At 38.1% G+C, this 19637-nt stretch overlaps 1 protein-coding gene across 1 annotated transcript in view; it reads right to left on the bottom strand.

Annotated features, from left to right (window-relative positions):
- HERC1 (HECT and RLD domain containing E3 ubiquitin protein ligase family member 1) overlaps positions 1 to 19637 on the bottom strand; it is a 172181-nt gene that overhangs the window by 90870 nt on the left and 61674 nt on the right. Inside the window, exons 15-24 of the mRNA XM_054716166.1 lie at positions 17584 to 17736; positions 17334 to 17466; positions 15817 to 16008; positions 12734 to 12955; positions 9315 to 9488; positions 8455 to 8569; positions 8246 to 8366; positions 6139 to 6310; positions 3539 to 3851; positions 2965 to 3085 (exon numbers count right to left, since the gene is read on the bottom strand). Coding sequence (XP_054572141.1) covers positions 2965 to 3085; positions 3539 to 3851; positions 6139 to 6310; positions 8246 to 8366; positions 8455 to 8569; positions 9315 to 9488; positions 12734 to 12955; positions 15817 to 16008; positions 17334 to 17466; positions 17584 to 17736 — 1716 coding nt within the window. The remainder of the gene's footprint in view (positions 1 to 2964; positions 3086 to 3538; positions 3852 to 6138; positions 6311 to 8245; positions 8367 to 8454; positions 8570 to 9314; positions 9489 to 12733; positions 12956 to 15816; positions 16009 to 17333; positions 17467 to 17583; positions 17737 to 19637) is intronic.

Below are 19637 nucleotides of genomic sequence, written 5' to 3'. Positions count from 1 at the left end.
AATAATCGAGTTAATCTTTTTCAAAAATGTATTTATTAATCTTTTTAAAATTCTGTAGAAACTAAATGAACAATCTTGGCAATTAAATCTAGACTCAGCCCACCTCTACTGATCTATCTTCCCATTTTGTTTTGAAAACATAATTTTCAAAAAAAATTTTTAATCCTTACCTGGGGATATTGTTTTTATTTATTTTAGAGAGAGGAAAGGAGAAAATGAGAGAGAAACATCGATGTGAGAGAGAAAAATCAATCAGTTGCCTCCCATACATGCCCTGACTAGGGATTGAAACTGCAATTTTTTGTTGTATGGGACGATTCTCCAAACAAATGAGCTACTGGACAGGCAATTTTCAAAATGTTTTAAATTATATTACCAAACTTACTCTTCACAGTCCAGATGAGACAAGTGTAACATGGAGTATTATTCCCCACTTCAAATATAAAGAAACTGGGACCCTGGCTGAGTAGCTCAGTTGGTTAAAGCATCATCCTGATACACCAAAGTTGCAGGTTCGATCCCCGATTAGGGCACAGATAAGAATTAACAAATTGGGGGGTGAGGGTGGGTAGAGGCTGGGAGGGTTAAAGAGGGAAAAATAGGAGATATCTGTAATACTATCAACAATAAAAAATATTTTTTAAATCAATCAATGAATGCATAAATATGGTAAGTGGAATAACAAATCTATGTTTCTCTCTCTCGCCCCCTTCTCTCTATATCAATGTTTAAAAAAATACTAATAATACATACATTAATCTGAAACCCTAGTGGTTTATCAAAGCTACTAACAAACTACTATGGAAATAACAGTGAAAGTCAATGTGAGTCAAGTAATCTTGGGCAGCTTTCTAGAACAGTGGACATTTTAGCCAATCCTTAAAAGAGACAGGACTTGATCAACAAAACCCAGGAAATAGACATTTAAAGCAAACAAAGCTTGAGCAGAGGCTCAAGAGGTATGTTTAGGGTCTGGCAGATGGACTACTATAGCAAAAATGCAGATTAATGCAGAAGAAAACTGGCTCTAAATGCAAGCAGGCAATATGTCCCAGAATCTTTGATTTCTAAGGTAGTCAGTATAATCATTGAGGTTTTGAATAGGAATGTAGCATGATAAGCAGGTGTTTTGTTGTTCTTGTTGTTGTCTGTGTCTTCAAGAGCTCTATCTTTGAGAGCAGTGTCTAAGGAGAGGGATGGGGAAAAGCAGGGATTTCAGTTCAAAATAGATTCAACAGTCATTCATTTATTCAAAAAATATTTACTGACTGCCTACTGTGTGCCAGGAACTATAGATGCTTGGGCTACAGCAGTGAATAAAATAGCAAAAATTTCTGTCCTCAAGGAGCTTATATTCTACTGTAGGCTAACAGAAACTGATATAAATGTTAATAAATAAATTACATTAGGTGCTGTGGGGGGTAGGGGGGAGCAGTGCAAGGCAAGGTATACAGGGAGTGATTGAATATGTGGAAGGGAGGGCAAATTGCAATTTTAAATAGAGTGGTCAGGCCCTGGCTGGTGTGGCTCAGTTGGTTGGAGTGTTGTCCTGTACACCAAAAGGTGGCGGGTTCGATTCCTGGTCAGGGCACAAACCCAGGTTGCAGGTTCAATCCACAGTTGGGGGCATGTAATTGAGGCAACCAATCAGTGTTCTCTCTCATATCAACGTTTATCTCTCAGTTGCTCTGTCTCTCTCTCTTCCTCTTGCTGGAATAAAAGTTTTTAAAAAGTGCACAGAGTGGTCAGAGTAAGCCACAGAAAAAGTAACATCATATCGAATATTTGAGGTGAGGGAATTAGTCATGCAGACAACAGTATTCCAGTCAGAAGAAACTGCTAAGTAAAGGCCCTAAGGTGAAGTGGAGTGGTATGTTTATGGAAAAGCCAAAAGGCTGGTGTGGCAGGAGAATCACCAAGGAGGATAGTAGAAGAGGAGATAGGAGAGGGAGCGTGGCCAGGATGTATAGAGTCTTGTAGGCCACTGTGAGGACTTAAGGCTTCTACTTTGAGAAAAAGTGAAGTCACTGGAGGTTTTGAGTAGAGAAGGACATGATCTATGTTATAAAATTATCACAGGGTTGGGAGATTAGATGAGACTTATCAGACTAGGAAGGGAAAATGGATAGAGAGGAATCTCAGTAGACTGAAAAACTAGGAACATGAACTGAGAGCACAAAAAAACTAATGGGAATAAAGAATAAAAGAAAGTAGAACAAAAACATCATGAGACAATGAAGCTTGCTTGAAGACACTGTTCGACTTTCCTTAGAGGTGTAATCTTTTATGCTTAGAAGATTCCTTTAAACATCTTTTGCTTATGTAGCATTTGTATAAGCCCAGGTTTCCAGCCTGGGTAGTTAACAGTACCACCTACTAAGAAAGGCAATATGAGAGAAGAAGATTTAGAAGAAAGATGAGTTTATATTTGGATAGGTTAAGATTGGGGTAACCTATGCCCTAGCTGGTTTGACTCAGTGGATAGAGCCTCGGTCTGCAGACTGAAGGTTCCCGGGTTCGATTGCGACCAAGGGCACATGCCCGGGTTGCAGGCTCAATCCCCAGTAGGGGGCGTGCAGAAGGCAGCCGACCAATGATTCTCTCTCATCATTGATGTTTCTATCTCTCTCTACCTCTTCCATCCTATCTGAAATCAATAAAAAAAAAATATATTAAAGAAAAAAAGGATTAGGGTAACCCCACATGTTCAAGTGAAATATCCATCAGAGTCAGATATATGAATTTGCAGTTTAAGAACTCAAGAGCTAAAGACAGAAATCTGAGAGTCATTAACAGATAAGTGGAAAATATCTATGCAATATAGTTATCTAATTTATCTTAAAAGTTCTTTTAAAAAAGTTTTTATATGTCTGAAACAAACGTATATTACCCTAATTAAAGCCTCATATAGTATTTGTACCTTGAAAACAAAAATCCTTCTTGACTGAATCTAGGTATACCTACCAGTGCGTAACCCTCTTCATCTGATTCAGGCTGAGACAAATCAGATTCACTCCTCGATTTGATCAGTCTATAATTTGGGCTTGTGTGGACTAGCCGGCTCTCTGCAGTAAGACTTTCACTCCTGTCTCACATGCACAAAGAAAAGTTTTTTATTTGGGATTGTTAGTGAACATAAAATGTAATGGAACTAGCAGCATAGAGATAATACATACACAATGAGAATTACACCTGTCGATGGGAAATCCTGACTCTTATCTAAGCACAAAGTCGTTCTCAATTACATCAAAATAATCTGCATGCCACTAAATTACAGAGATATGCAATAACTTCATATGTTACTAACTACTGTGGTTTATACATATGAAATACTGTGTCTCCTCATTTAATCAGAAATTTACATGCCAGGCTGAAATAGTATTACCCTTTATATTACTTTTAATTAATCCTAGTCAATTTGCATTTCCTCCTCCATGTCTGTGTTAATTTCAGAAGAAAACTCTAACTCTGAGAATAAACCAATTCAATGCATAAACAAAGGGAAGAGAGTAATTGTTAAGTTTCTAGCCAGTCCCACCTGGTCATAAGTCCACCCCCTTCAGAGGCACTTGTTGAAGGTTGCTGCAACTGTCCTTCTTCCCTCCGCTTCTGAAGCTCATCAATCACAGGGCTTACTCCTAATATTAAGAGGGCACACCGATGGATCACGGAGTTGCAGGCAGCAGTGTACACATCCTGACCCTCGGGAAGGTCTGTGCTGACCCTTCGCTCTTGCTGAGACTGAGGAGGTGGATCATCAGATCGAGCCCCAGACCCTGCCCCACTGTTCATTCTATCTCGATCTCGGCTACGAGCTACTTCACGGGCTGAGAGGAAACACTGAAAGATTTCTGTAACATGCAACACAAAAACAAGGTCTTAACACATGGGGAGAGAAAAGCAAAGAAAATAACAATAAAAATAGTCAAAATATTTGGACCAAAAACTTACTGAAAAAGGGAAAAATTATATTTTAGATATTAAATACAGCATAGTAAGTATGTTAAAATTATATAAAAATACACATAAAATATTAAACTTTTCATGAAAATTACAACAGGAAATACTCATGCCTTTATAGAATTTAGATGGATTAATTCTATTTTTACTCTTTTTTTGAGTTAAATCAGTAGTTTTCAAAGTGTGGTCTCAGATCAGCAGCATCAACATCAGCTGGACACTTGCTAGAAATGCAAATTATCAGACCCATCCTAGAACTTCTGAATGTAAGCTCTAGACATGGGACCAACAATCTGTGCTTTAATAAGCCTTCCAGATGATTCTGAAGTCCACAAGAGTTTGAGAAGCACTGAGTTAGGTAAAAATAACTACTTATATTCATGACCTTAGTATGAAAAATATCAGGTTACAAAAGAAACAGACAAAATTTAAGTTGCAATAGTTACAATGAAAAGGCCACTTTCCCGTTCCAAATTCCATATACTACCTAACACCTACACTTTGCTATAACTTGAATACATTAAATAACACAACCACTAGAGGTCTTTGCTGAAACAGAATCTGGTTACACTACATGGCCAAGATTGGCTCGAGAGTCAAATGGCATCACCAGGAATGTCCTGTCTGATACCAGCTCATGCCAATTTATAAGTGTAAAAAGTCAGTGGGTGTACCAAGGTTCTGATGTAATGGCAGATACTTCACAATAGGAAAAGAATATTTTGCTCAAATTTGAACTGAAGAGGGTTATTCTTGGAGAACCAAGGCAAAAAAGTTGGTAAAATATTAGATTCATCTGTTATATGGAAATACAAACTTTAAAAATGCATCTGTATGTTTTACAGAATTATTATGATGATATTTTCATTATGTTGTTGAAAATCTCTATTTCAATGAAAATCAAAGTGACAAACGCAGAGTCCAGAGCTAGAAATCAGTTAAAGCAATTAAGAGAATGGTCACTAGAATTTTGGGCAGACCTGGTTCTAATTCCAGCTGCTGCTACTTGTGGTGCTAAGCACATAATTTTGCTTCTTAAACCTGTTTGACCATCTTAAGAATAGAGTAATACTCATCTCATAAAACTTTTGCAAGGATTATGAGTTAATCTATGTGAAGAATTTGACCCAGTGCCTAGCATACAGTAAGTGCTCAAAAATGGTAGCTAGTTTAAAAATTATTACTCTGTGGATGACTATTATGCTTTCTGTTACTATAACTGTGGATTATACTTTGCTTTCAGGAAGTTTTAAGTTCAACTGCAAAAGATTTCTCAGCCTAGGTTTTTACTAATTATTCTCCCTTTCCATTTTCAACCCACTTTTCTCCATTTAGACTTTATCTTTCCCTCTTGTTTTTAATGGTTTTTGGTCTTGTTTTGAGCAGCCTCAAGATCATTTTTAGAAGTACCCAGAACACAAACAAATTGATAATAAAGTAAGTGTCCAACTAATTGATATAGACAGACAATCCCAAAACTAAATGCATAGATGGACATAATGTTTTAGGCTACAAAGTGAATATACACCTTAACTTGAAATAGCCAAATCACTCAAAAGATAATAACAAATGTTTTAAAAGCTTTAATATTTCTCTTTAAATATATAAATGATTACCTTTAAAAACTATGTGTAGCCCCGGGATATATAGGTATGAAAAGTGTTATTTACCCAGCCACCAGTATTCTCACATATATTCTTGCTCCCTTCTGAGAAGAGCAGTGTAGTCAGTGGGTAAAATTTATAACATTAAAAGTTCTACATATGAAAATAATTGGGCTCTCCTAATATGCATAGAAGGGGGCTCTCTTCCTCACCAGACAGAGGTGGGCCAGGTCAATGGATAACTTGGAACCCCTGAGAGGACATACTTTGAATGACCTTATCTAATGACTCATGGACATCATTTCATGCATAAGACTCAGTGGAACTGGTATGGTTTCCAAATGTCTGCTTCCAGAACTTTTCAGCCCCAAACATGATTCAATAACTTCAGAATGAAACTAGCACAGGGCTGAAATATTAACTAATGTACATTCAGATCACCAGTAGAATATCAAATTCTTTTAGAAAAACCATAGAGAAACTTGTCTTTCTCTTTCTTTTCCACTCAGTTCCCATACTAAAAAGAATATACTAGTATATCTGTGTATATCTGTAAAGTAAGGTGTATACTCACTGCCAGCTGTCATCACTTCATGCTCCCGTTCTTCCTCCTCATCCTCTGGTTCTGGATGCCCCTCTTCCCGGTCTCGCTCAGCCTGTTCTTCCATTTCAGCTTCTTCATCAATGGTCCGGGTAAACGAATGCTCCTGAGGATCAACATCTGCAGAGTCTTGGTTTTCTGCGATCTTAAAGAAATTATCAAGTTATATTGAACATATTTTTCAAAAACTTTGAAAAACTTCATTAAAACCTTGACTTTTTATCATGGAAAATACTGCTAGTACCAATAACAACACATGAAATTACTACAAAAAGACATACTAGATAAATCTGAAAAAATTAGAATGTATCTACACAAAATACATACAGAGATACCTATATACTCTTTGTTTCTCAGTATTTTTATTAAAATGCCATGCTATAGCCTGGCCAGTGTGGTTCAATGGTTGAGCATCAACCTATGAACCAGTCAGGACACATACCCAGGTTGTGGGCTTGATACCCTAGTGTGGGGCATGCAGGAGGCAGCCGATCAATGATTCTCTCTCATTATTGATGTTTCTATCTCTCTCACCTATTTCCTTCCTTTCTGAAATCAATAACAATATAAAAATAAAATAAAATAAAATGCTATAAATTGACATATTGTTATTCAGCTGTAAACTATATATAGTGCTGCAACTTAAAATGAGTATGACACCAAGAATAAAAGGTACTTAAAAAATATAATTTTGATTCCATTCATTCTCCCCTCAAGTTATATATATTATTACTCTGTATAAATGTTTAATAATTCTAATTTAAAACAGTATTTTTAACTTTTTTTGGTGAGAACATTTAAATTCTACTCTCTTAGCAAATTTCAATTCTTCAAACAGTATTATTTTTAGTTTTTTCTTTACTTTGTTTGCCCCTGAAGAAACCAAAAATTAGAAATCTGGTAAGAACAATGTTAATTTTATTTCCCATGGTGGTTGTGCTATCTAGAAGTCATCTAGAGGAAAGAATCCTTAAAACAGGTGCCAAGAGAGGCACAAGTATCATAACAGTACTATATCTTTTCCCCCACAAATATAAGTATAAAGCACAAATAAAGATTTTAATGATATCCTCTAATGCATAACAAGTTATTTTGTGATTCATGGCCAGTAAATAACTTAAGAATTTCACTGAGAGGGGATACTGAGCAATGTCAGTCTCACACAGTACATAAATCATTATCCCTATATATGCGACTTTCAAATATGAGGCTCGACAAAATGACAAATTAATACATTTCATAGAATTTCAAGGTCACTAGCAAATAGTCAGATCCAAAATATTAAATAAGGGCAGGCTAAAAGAATACTGTAATAGAAATGTAGAGATAGAGTTTGATTTTTAAAATCTAAGATCTAAAGAGTATAGTGCAAAACATCTACTGTATAAACTTTCAAAGTAAGCATTTCTGATGTTGATGTATTATACAGGCTTATACTTGTAACTACAAGGTCATGTTATCAGGATTACCAAGTACTTTAGAAATCATCTCATTTTTGGTGCATGAATTACTTCTGGAACATCCTTAATAAGAGATTTCAATCTTTACCCCCGATAGTGGATAACCCTAACACTAGAAAGTTGTTTTCCTTACGTTCAGCTATCAATGATTCATCATGCAAAAATACTTGTGCCCGGTATTTTTGAAGTAGCTATCCTGTGCCTCCCATTTGTTTCAGTTCTGTATGATTTTTGGACCTTTCACTAATCCAAGGTAGTTTGTTAATGTTCTTCATAAATTATGGTACCCCAAATTAAATATGATAATTCAAATGTGGTCTGATCAGTATAAAATAAAGGAATAATATTTCATCTGATAAGATAATTCAATTTGTTAAATAATTTATATAGCCTAAGGATATATAAACTTTCTTAGCAGCCATATCATACTTGATAAATAGGGAGTTAAAAAAAACACAAATCTTTTACTTGTCCAATTTTTTCACTAGAAAAAGAACTGCTCGGCATTTAATTGTACATCTGCAATAAGCAAGACACTTCTTTTCCTGACATAAATCAATAGGCAGCTATCTCTCACAGCTTGCAGAAAAACATAGAAATTAACTGATTTCCAACTTTACCCATCTGTCTCGTGATGATGACCTGGTCTGAATAAGTTCAAGGTTCTTGCAAGCAAGTAAACGACTTCGAACTTTGTACACACAACGGTACACTTCTGATAAACTTTTACCAGGTTGATATCTAAATAAAGAACCAAAATAGAAAAGTTACCTAATTTCTAACATCATGAGAGCAAATATTTGTCTGAGGATAGTTTTAAGTTACTTGCCGGCTTTCTCCACACGCTTGACTAAGTAAATTCGTATGTTTCAGAAGAGCTGCAAGAACAAATCTAGACACAGTGTCCAAGAGTGATTCATTACTTAAAGTTGCACTGTCCCAATCTGAAAATAAAAATGATGCATTAAACATTTAAAAGGGCTCAGAAAACAGTTCAGAGGTCATTTTAATAGCTTTAGTAATCCCACATCTGAATGTCATTTTTCTACACACTTACTTAACAAATACACCTACTAGATCCCACACACTGTTCTGTGTGCTAGACATACAGCAGTAAACAAAACTAAGTCCCTCAACATGGAGTGACCTGGAGATTATTATGCTAAGCATAATAAACCAATCAGAGAAAGACAAATATCACATGACCTCACTTATATGTGGAATCTGATGGAACAAAATAAACTGATGAAAAAAATAGATCCAGAGGCATGCAAGCATGCAACAGAATGACGGATCTCAGAGGGAAGGTGGAGGAGTGGGGGGGGGGGGGGGGGGAGGGCCTGGGAAAGATTAACGAAAGAACTTGTATGTATATATGCATAACCCATGAACACAGACAATAGAATGGTGGAGTCCAGGCCAGGGGTAGGGGCGGGCTACAAAGGGTCAATGGGAGAAAAAAAGGGGACATATATAATACTTTCAACAATATTTAATATAAAATAAAAACTTCAAGGGTATTTTCCACAAAGAGGAAAAATAAATTTTTTTAAGATGTTATTTCTAAAATACCCTTTTCTATAAAAAAAGTAATAGGGAGAGGCCTATGATTTTCTATTTACATGTATTACACATACATAGTATTATAAGCTAGCTACATATTTATCCCCTTTATTCTCTTCATCTTACCTTTACTAACAGCATAATCCTGCATGCTGATCCAAAGGCTTCGTGCAGGCTCTTTTGAACAACCCAATGCCAAGTCTACAAAGACAGCAATTTCAGGTCGCAATTTGTAGTCAAAAGGTTTCTGTTCTTCATTTCCTGAAAGAGCTACTTCTAATAGGCAACTCATACATTTATCTAAAAAGAAAATTATTCAAGTTATTCATTTTAAACCTCATAAATTTTGGTGCCACAAACAAAATCTTACCACATTTACTTAATGCATATGAAATGATACATTTCAAACTAGTTTAAGTAGGTGCTACAAAGTTGTTCAATGTTTCTCAACTGCAGGTAGTATCCCTCTTCCATCTGCTCCAAAAGGATGTATGACTAGATGTAACACTCCAGGGAAGAGGTCTGGCATATTAGTATGCAGGGGCCTACACCTGCACCACTGTCATAGACAACAAAGAACCCTCTTGTTCAAAATGTAATTATATCCTTTTTGAAAAACATGAGACCACTGGAAAAGAGATTAGAAGATAATTTTTTTTCTTTTTTCTAGACTTAAGTATGATCAAGAGAGATCAGTGATACCATAAACATTTGTTCAGGTGGTTCCTAACTTTTCAATGGGATATTTGATATTTGGAATTAATTTTCCATTTAAAAAACAAATAAAACAATTCTCTAAATGATAGCCAGGTTCTTGGGCTAATAACAAGTCAATGTAACCCATAATATAATTGAACCCATAATATAATTGTAAATATATTTACAATTTTACAAAGGACAAATACCCTTTCTTAATATATGCAAGTATTTAAACATAAAACATAATATTTTAATAGATCAATCATGATCTATTATAATTGGAAAAGTAACATGAAAACTAAAAATGAAATAAGCCAGTCAGAGAAAGACAAGTACCATATGATTTTTCACTCATATGTGGAGTCCTATGTACAAATGAACTAACAAGCAAAATAGAGACAGACTCAAAGAAAGCAGACTGACAGTTGTCCTATTGGGGCGGGGGGCGCGCGTGGGCTGGGTATAGGGAGAATAAATTGATTTGAGGTGGTAAACACACAATATAGGGTACAGATGATGTGTTGTAGAATTGAGCGCCTGAAACCTGTATAATTTTGCTAACCAGCGTCACCCCAATAAGCTCAATAAAAAGAAAAAAAGAAACGAAGTGATTTTATTCATACTAAAGTCCAGTTAAAGTAAATATAACAGAAATATGAGAAAGGTAGAGCTATACTTTTGTCCAAGGAGGACATCTAGGGCTAACACACTGTTAAACACTGATAGTACTGTAACCATCTTTATGATGTTAAATATTGCTTGAAAAACCATGATTTTACATTTTTTGATACATGTATCATAAAGTACCAGTCTAGCATTCATCAGCTATGGCCAGACTCACCTTCTGGTTCATAATAAAATTATGAATATATATATATATATACTCTTATTTGGAAAAGGAAGAAAATCTTCAACAGCTCTCTTTACTCCACTCTCTATCCCTCCACCCCAAAGCAGAATCTTTTTTTTGCTTCCAGTATGTGAGAGGGGACAGGCTGGGCTTAGGGACCCCTCCCCAGTGCCTCAGGGGATGTCCTACTGATGGCTTAGGCCCGCTCCCCGTTGGGAGCGGACCTAAGCTGCAGTCTGGCCTCCCTTTGTGGGAGGCGACCGGGCTGATCAGGGGAAGGCGCCAGCCCCATCACCCCGCTGCTGCAGCCACTGCAGTCACTGCAGCCACCAAGGTATTTTCATCAACACGGACTCCAGTCCCTTCACCATGAAAAAATGACAACTTTCTTAAAGCATTTTCAAGATTTGTCTTTCATAGGATATGACCTTTCTTTATTTTTCTTTTTATCCTCACCTGAGAACATGTTTCCATTGATTTTTTTTCCCCTTCCCTCCGATCCCAGGCTCGGCCCCTGCCCAAGCCTAAAGCCTCCGCCCCAGGCTTTAGGCTTGGGAAGGAGTTCCCCCACTCGCAACTCCCATCGCAGGCTCAGACCCTTCCAAGCCTAAAGCCTCCGCCCGATGGCCGGCTGCGAGTGACCTGGGTGCCGAGGAGGTTCCCGGGACCCAGGTATGTATGCTAATTAACCGCCATCTTTGTTGGGTTAATTTGCATACTCACGCTGATTGGCTGTGGGCATAGCGGAGGTACAGTCAATTTACATGTTTCTCTATTATTAGGTAAGATGGCCAGTGCACATCATGGCAGCTCCTGCGCTGAGTATCTGCCCCCTGGTGGTCAGTGCGCATCATAGCTACCAGTCAGGTGTATGGACAGACACTTAGCCTTTTATATATATACTAGAGGCCCAGTGCATGATTGAATCATGCACGTGTAGGGTTCCCTACACGTTTTCGCTTTCGATCGCGGGGGAGCTGGGTGCCTGTCTGCTGGTGCACCAGGCCTTTCAGAAGCCTCCGGCTCGGCGGAGGCTTCCAAAAGGCCTGGTGCCAGAGCAGACAGGCACCCAGCTCCCCCGCTTTTGATGGTCCGCGGCGGGATGTGAGCTCGCTGCCCCAGAGGCCCCTTCTGTTCCGCAGCACAGCCATGGCGCAGACGCTGGCCCAATCAGCTACCCCGGCCACCCCGAGTCCCGCCCCCTGCGCCTCCCGCTGGCCCAATCGTGGGCATAGCGGAGTGATGCTAATTTACATATTACCATTTTATTAGGTAGGATAGATAATGAACTTTAGATCTAATATGACCACATAGGCTTTCTAATCTAACTCATTATTTTATGGATTAAAATGAGAAACCCAGAGAGATTAAAGGACCTATCCTAGATAAACAACTAGATTATCTGTTCAGGAAGTGGAGAAATCCTCATGTTCAGACAGAGAGCTAGCTTCCCAGCAAAGTAGACAAGTAGAAGATGAGGCAGAACAAAGGAATCTCCAAAGATACCATAAATAGGGAGAGAAAAAATAAAGACTCACACAAGGTAACAACAACATGAAAGCAGGACTGGCTAGGAGGAGGACTGCCACTCACATCTGAGAGGTGTTTGGAAACTGAGCACTGGTAAGTCATGGTGGTAAACTTACAAAGCTTTATATTCTATGAAGCAGTTTCATAACCTCTAAGCCCCAGAAGACAAATAATCAAGAATTTTCCCATTTTTATGGATTAGATAAATTGCCCCAAATGAGTGATAAATAATGACAGAGTAGGACTAGTCCTTCCTTTTCCTGTTTTAGAGGCTCTTTTCACTACACGATATTGCAGGATTTAACTTTTTCTGAGAGCTCCAATTTACAGTCTCAGATCCCCTACCCTGCAAATGCCACTTTAGTTTCCTATCAGTTTTCTATTCAGCAAATCCAGAATAAATGAAATCTCCAATGGAAGTACAAACATAACTACATATTTTAAATGTTGTGAAAAAGCACATTACCTAACTGAGGGGTGTCCATTTCTACACCGTCACTAAAAAGTGGTGTTTTCATCCAATATGCAGTGTCCTGTTCCTCCGGAGACACAGGGGAGCCCTGAAGCATGCCACCAAGACATCGCCCAATAAGGAGAGCAATGGTTCTTTCCAGATCCACAAGCCACACCCAGGACTGGGCTGGCTGAGGTAATGGCAAGCCAGCAGGATCGATCAGTTCTGGCCCTCCTGAAGACAAAATCATTAGTAATTGTGTCCTTATCAGGTATTCAAGATTCTCAAGCTTTCTCTTGCATTACAATAAGATGTTGAAGCAAAATAATTTTACAATGAAAAGAAATTATTACATTTTCTGTATATATTCCTTTTATTAATTTAAATCATATTCAGATAAGTTAGTTATGCTATCAAAATTTTCCTTTGTAAAATTATTAATTTTAAGATAAACATTAAAATAGTATATGACAGAATTACCCCAAAGGATTGTATTCCTACTTTCCATTATCCAGATCAAATTTTATCATAAGTGTACTTGAGACTACTCATTCCTCCAAAATCAAAACAAGGTTGATTTAGTAAAATGACATTTAGTATTAGTACTTTTAAAACTTGAATTGAGAATTATACTAAGATCCAGACCCATGCTTTCTTTTTGTACATTTGTTTTCAACAGTTCTTCACATTAAAAAAACAAAAAACTATACCATAAAGATAAAACTTAGCCATAAAGATAAAAACAGATATCGGTGAAATTGTGTGTAGGGGGGATTAAGGGGGGGAGGGGAGAAACCAAATCCAAAATTAGTTATTTGAGAAGACTAATAAAGATGGACAAACCTCTAATAAAAATAATCCTAAAAAAATTCAAAAGTTAGGAATAAAAGCCCTGCTGGTGTGCCTCAGTTGGTTGGAGCATCATCCCATACACCGAGAAGTTGAAGGTTCAATTCCCGGGGAAGGTTGCGGGTTTGATCCCTGGTCAGGGTGCATACAGGAGGCAACTGATTGATGTTCTTCTCTCATACCAATGTTTCTCTCTCTCCCTCTCCCCTCCTATTAATCTTCTCTCTAAAAAAAACATATCCTTGGATAAGGATTTTAAAACATGTTTTTTAATTAGGAATAAACAAGAGGATTTAACAACGATACAATAGAGATTTTTAGAAACCATGAGTGAATATTATGAACAATTTCATATCAATAAATAAAAACCAACAAATGATATTTTCTGGAAAAATATCAATTTCCAAAATGGGCTTGATAAAAAAACAAAAAGCTGAAAGAGAACAAAACCTCTAAGAAAGAAAACTAATAGCCAAAATCTATCTAAAAAAAACCAGGGTCAGATAGTTTTATAGATAGTCTTATAAACCTCAAGAAAAATAATCCCTATCTTACACAAATTATTTCAGAGAAAAGGGGGAAAAAAAGGAAGATTCTAAACTGATATTATGAGGTTGGTATAATGGTGGTAGTAAAAATAATGCAACAATACTGTAATAGCATCTCAGAAAAATTATAGAAAAATATCAATTATAAACACAGATGCAAAAATCCAAAATAAAATGACACCTAATCACCTAATGCAAAGTTCTGAGATGCTATTGCAAAGGAAGGGTAAACCTCCATATTAAGCCTAATCAACATCAGAATACAGTTGTAACCTTGACACTTGACTTCATCTAGATCCAGTTGTCACAGAACCATACAATGTTAAAGTAATACAGGCCCTCAATGTCATCTTGTCAATCTTAATCTTTCCAGGAGAAACAAAGCCTTTAAGAAGTTGTAAGTGACTTGCCCAAGATCAGACAGCCAAATTACTAGCAAAGCCAAGACTAAAATCTAGGATCTTTTTATGCATTAGTCCAGGATCAAAACATGTGACCTCACTTAAATTTCAAACGTTTTAAAACTCCTCTGATAGCCTTAGGATAGATAGACTTCAGTGGGAAAACACACTGTTTTCTAGACATGATATTTTAAGCTATATTCAACTATACAGAATCATCAGCATTTTATAAATTAAGCAAATTCAAGTGTCATGCCTAAAATCAGAATGTCATTTCCTACAAAATATCTAATAGGTTCCCAATTTCCATCTTTTGCATTCAGTTATCTATATATCCAACCAAAATAAAAAATATTTTACTGTCAAATAGAAATTTAAAACTAAAAAGTTTTGTACTTAGGAAATAAAACTTTTTTAAAAATATTTTTTTATTGATTTCAGAAAGGGGAAGGGAGAAAGAGATAGAAACATCAATGATGAGAGAGAATCATTGATCGGCTGCTTCCTGCACAACCCCTACTGGGGATCGAGCCCACAACCCAGGCTAGTGCCCTTGACTGGAATGGAACCCGGGACCCTTCAGCCTGCAGGCCAACGCTCTATCCACTGAGCCAAACCAGCTAGGGCAAGAAATAAAACTTTAAAAATAAAATCCATCTATTGACTATAAAATGTGTCTTTATGCTGCTGACTGAATTATGAAAGAATGTTTTTCTGCCCTGGCCGGTGTGACTCAGTTGGTTGAGTATTGTCCAGTGCACCAAAAGGTCACTGGTTCAATTCCCAGTCAGGGCACATACTCAGATTGTGGGCTCAATCCTAGGTCCAGGTGCATATGGGAGGGACTGATAGATGTATCTCTCTAATATCGATGTTTCTCTCTCTCTCTCTCTCTCTCTCTCTCTCTCTCTCTCTCTCTCTCATTAATAAGAACATTAAAGAAAAGAAGAGAAAAGAAATGAAAGCAAAGCAAAGCAAAGAAAGCTTCCCTATCATCCATTGTAAGATGTATTCTAATTTAAACCATGTCAAAATTTAGGTAAAAAAAAGTTTCTTAGAATCAATGAAATATACCATTCAAACCTGCTGACCATATAAAGATTCTCCTCATGACATTGTTATACATGAGCAACTTAGTAATGTTTTCCCATATAAGAGCCCACGTTAGACTATAATCTCTGAGAAAATGACAACTTTATCTTTTTCATTACGTAACACATCCAAATAGAACTTACCTGATGAATGCAAAGAACAACTTTTCTCAAAAGCATTATTTGCTCTTACCATCTTTACTTACCATGAAGAGGCCACTGTAACTCTTGGTCTTCTAAAAGAGCGGCAGCTGGCAGGAGTCTATTAAGGCAATCAAGAGGTGGCAACAAGTCGAGGAGGTAACTCAATAAAGGCCGAGCCACGGACACAGGGAGTAACAGTAGAGAATTAACAATCTGGCAGAGCATACTGCCTGCAGCCGAGACATATATCACATCTATGAAGGGTAAGAAATTCAACATGGATCAATTCAACATGTTACAAACTTAAAAACCAATAAATTTTAACTTAGAACTACAGTACACTAATTCAGTAACTTTTTGTTGAACACCTACCTGGTAGGTGGTGGGGTATTAGTGTTTACTCACTTGCAGAGAGTGCCACCAACAGACACTTTGTGGGAAAGCATACGTATCCTCATGCCAACAAATTCAAAAGATTATAGCTCCTTCCCTTAAAATGCATTATGAATTTCTGATTCACAAATTTATCCTTTTTAGGTTTACTAAAAAAATATTTCCTGAGTACCTATACAACATACCAAGCACTGTTCTAGGTGAGATACAGCCATGAAAAAAGACATAAAAATTCCTGCCCTCATAGTGCTTACATTTTAGTGAGGGAAGCCTTTTATGTTTTTTAAACCAAATTTATTTTAAAAAATTAACATCACCTCAAAGCATCTATCTTTTTATTATCAGTATCGGGTTTAAATCATATTTGTTTCAATATTTCATTGTATTTTGGGTGGATCATTCAGAGATGAGTTCAGTTTGAATGGATTAAATTTTAAATGCCTGTGCAACAGCAAAATGGAAATGTCTAGTAAGCAGTTTCTTTATTCAGAGGGGGAACTTCAGAGTAAATTGGTTTTGGACAGACATACTGAATTTTAGTTCCCTTTAAAACAACAACAACAAAAAGACACCAGTAGGTACCTAGAGAAAGGCCCATGTGAAAAGGGAAGTTCTCACCTAGGTGCAGATACAGGAGTCAACATACACATGGTGGTTAAAAGCAATGGGACCAGATAGGATCATTCAGGGAGAAATGAGGGTTTAGGGCAAAATTCAGAGGATCATACACATTAAAGGGCTTGTCCAAGAAAGAGGAGTTTATAGGAACCAATGAAAAACAGTGACCAGAGATATATGAGTAAAAACAGATTATGACTACACAGAAGCCCAAGGAAAAGAAGGCATTTCAAGAAGGAAAAAGGAACACTGAAAAATGTTGAAGGTAAGGAAATAGCAAATTAAAAATCTCACTTTATGCCATTTAAAATTAATCATTTTGAGTATATATCATCCAATGCCTTAAAATTAGGTCTCTGTTATGCCAATAGCTTCTTTTAAGGTTAACCAGATCAATCACTATTACCATCACCCCAAAATCAACCCAAATCAAAGGGGTTTTCAATAAGGAGATTCAAGATCATTCTTATTCTACTCAGAGGTTTCAGGCCCTCATAAGGCTTTGGAAAGGCTAAGGACTCTTACTTTATAACCACTGATAAAAACTGAAACCTAGTTCTAAACATACCTCTTAATTTTTCTCCAACACTGCCATTCCAAGGACTTTCTTTGAGCAAATTTGCAGAACGTGAATAAATATCTGTGGCATGAGGCAACAAGAGCTGAAGATGTTTATGAAGCAATGCCACACTGCTTGAATTCTGAGGGGAAAAAGTTGCTAAATTATTACACTTCGAAAGATTCAAGGTACAAAAATGTCATGGCTTAACCAAATATCTGAGTTCCAAGGTCCCTGAGAGAGACAAAGAATCACATACCTCGCTAATGTTATTGATGTGACAAAATGCCAGCAGCTGTTTCTGCAGTGAACACAGCAGTTCATGAAGATGAGCAGGCTGACTGTTCTCCGAAGATGATGTTCCAAGCAGAAATTTATCACTATTCTTTTCTAGCTCTCCAAATGCTTGATCCTAAAATGATGCATAAATGAAGAACATAAATGAAGTGCTTGAAAATGAAAGGTGCTACCTACCATAAATGATTCTGATTTAAAAAGCCATTGTCTTCTTTCTTCAATATTATATTTTTAAATCTTTGCTATGTTGTTATTAGCTATTAGATAAGATTTATCAAGAAATCTCAATTTCTTTTTCCATTAAAAAAATAATACCTATTTCGCCAAAAGAAATTTTGAAAATACAGAAAATAAGAAATAGGAAAACAGTACAGTACCCAAAGACAACATATTTCAACATTTTAATGCTATTGTTTTCCAGATTTCTGTAAAGTTTTTGTTTTCACATGCTTGTGAATTTCTAACATCCCAATTCTTAAAAAGTAAATTTGTTTCTGACTATAAAATAAATAAGTGGACTAGGCCTGGCCAGGTGGCTTACTTGGAGAGTCGTCCCATACACCAAAAGGCTGTGGGTTCCGATTCCCCAGTCAACAGGCGTACAGGAGGCAACCAATCTCTCATTCTCTCCCTCTCCCTCTCCCACCCCCCTCTCTCTCTCCTCTCCCTCTCTCTCTGTCTGTCTGTCTCAAATCAATTTAAAAAGCATGTCCTCGGATGAGGATTGAAAAAAAAAAGTAAAATAAATAAATAAGTGGACTAAGTAGAGATGATAATTAAATATGTGATCCTGGATTGAAAGGGAGCTGCTATAAAGGACAATTTATTGGGACAATTACAGAAATTTGAATATGGACTATATATTAGATAACTAGAGGCCCAGTGCACAAAATTTGTGCACAGGGGGTGGGTGTCCCTCAGCCCAGCCTGCACCCTCTCCAATCTGGGACCCCTTGAGGGATGTCTGACTGCCTGTTTAGGCTCAATCCAGACAGGATCGGGCCTAAATGGGTAGTCGGACATCCCTCTCACAATCCAGGACTGCTGGCTCCCAACTGCTCGCCTGCCTGCCTTCCTGATTGCCCCTAACTGCTTCTGCCTGCCAGCCTGATCACCCCCTTAACCACTCCCCTGCCAGCCTGATTGATGCCTAACTACTACCCTGCCAGCCTGTTTGCCCCTAACTGCTCTCCCCTGCAGGCCTGGTCACCCCTAACTGCCCTCCCCTGTAGGCCTGATTCCCCCAACTGCTCTCCCCTTCAGGCCTGGGTCCCCCCCAACTCCCCTCCTCTGCAGGCCCAGTCGCCCCCAACTTCCCTCCTCTGCCGGCCTGGTCACCCCTAACTGCCTTCCCCTGCAGGCTTGATCGCCCCCAACTGCCCTCCCTTGCAAACCTGGTCCCTCCCAACTGCCCTCCCCTGCTGGCCTGATTGCCCACAACTACCCTCCCTTGCAGGCCTGGTCCCTCCCAACTGCCCTCCCCTGCTGGCCATCTTGTGGCGGCCATCTCGTGTCCACATGGGGGCAGCCATCTTTGACCACATGGGGGCAGCCATCTTGTGTGTTGGAGTGATGGTCAATTTGCATATTACTCTTGTATTAGATAGGCTAGAGGCCTGGTGCATGGGTGGGGGCCAGCTGGTTTGCCCTGAAGGGTGTCCTGGATCAGGGTGGGGGTTCCCTTGGGGTGTGGGGGGGCCTGGGTGAGGGGCCTGTGGTGGTTTGCAGGTCAGCCACGCCCCCCGGCAACCCAAGTGGAGGCCCTAGTATCTGGGATTTATTTATCTTCTAAAATTGAAACTTTGTAGGCTTGAGTGGAGGCCAAGGCAGGCCAGGGCTGCAGGAGCTTGGCTCCCTCCATCGCCGGGGGCAACTCAAGCCTCCTGCTCTCTCCAGCTCCGTGGCTGTCCCCATTTTTGTTGGGATTTATTTATCTTCTATAATTGAAACTTTGTAGCCTTGAGTGGAGGCCTGCGTGCACCAGGGTGTGCGGAAAGCTTGGCTTCCTCCATTGTC

The sequence above is a fragment of the Eptesicus fuscus genome, chromosome 5, assembly GCF_027574615.1.
Source record: "Eptesicus fuscus isolate TK198812 chromosome 5, DD_ASM_mEF_20220401, whole genome shotgun sequence".
NCBI lineage: Eukaryota > Metazoa > Chordata > Mammalia > Chiroptera > Vespertilionidae > Eptesicus > Eptesicus fuscus.
This window is presented reverse-complemented; position numbering and strand designations above follow the sequence as displayed.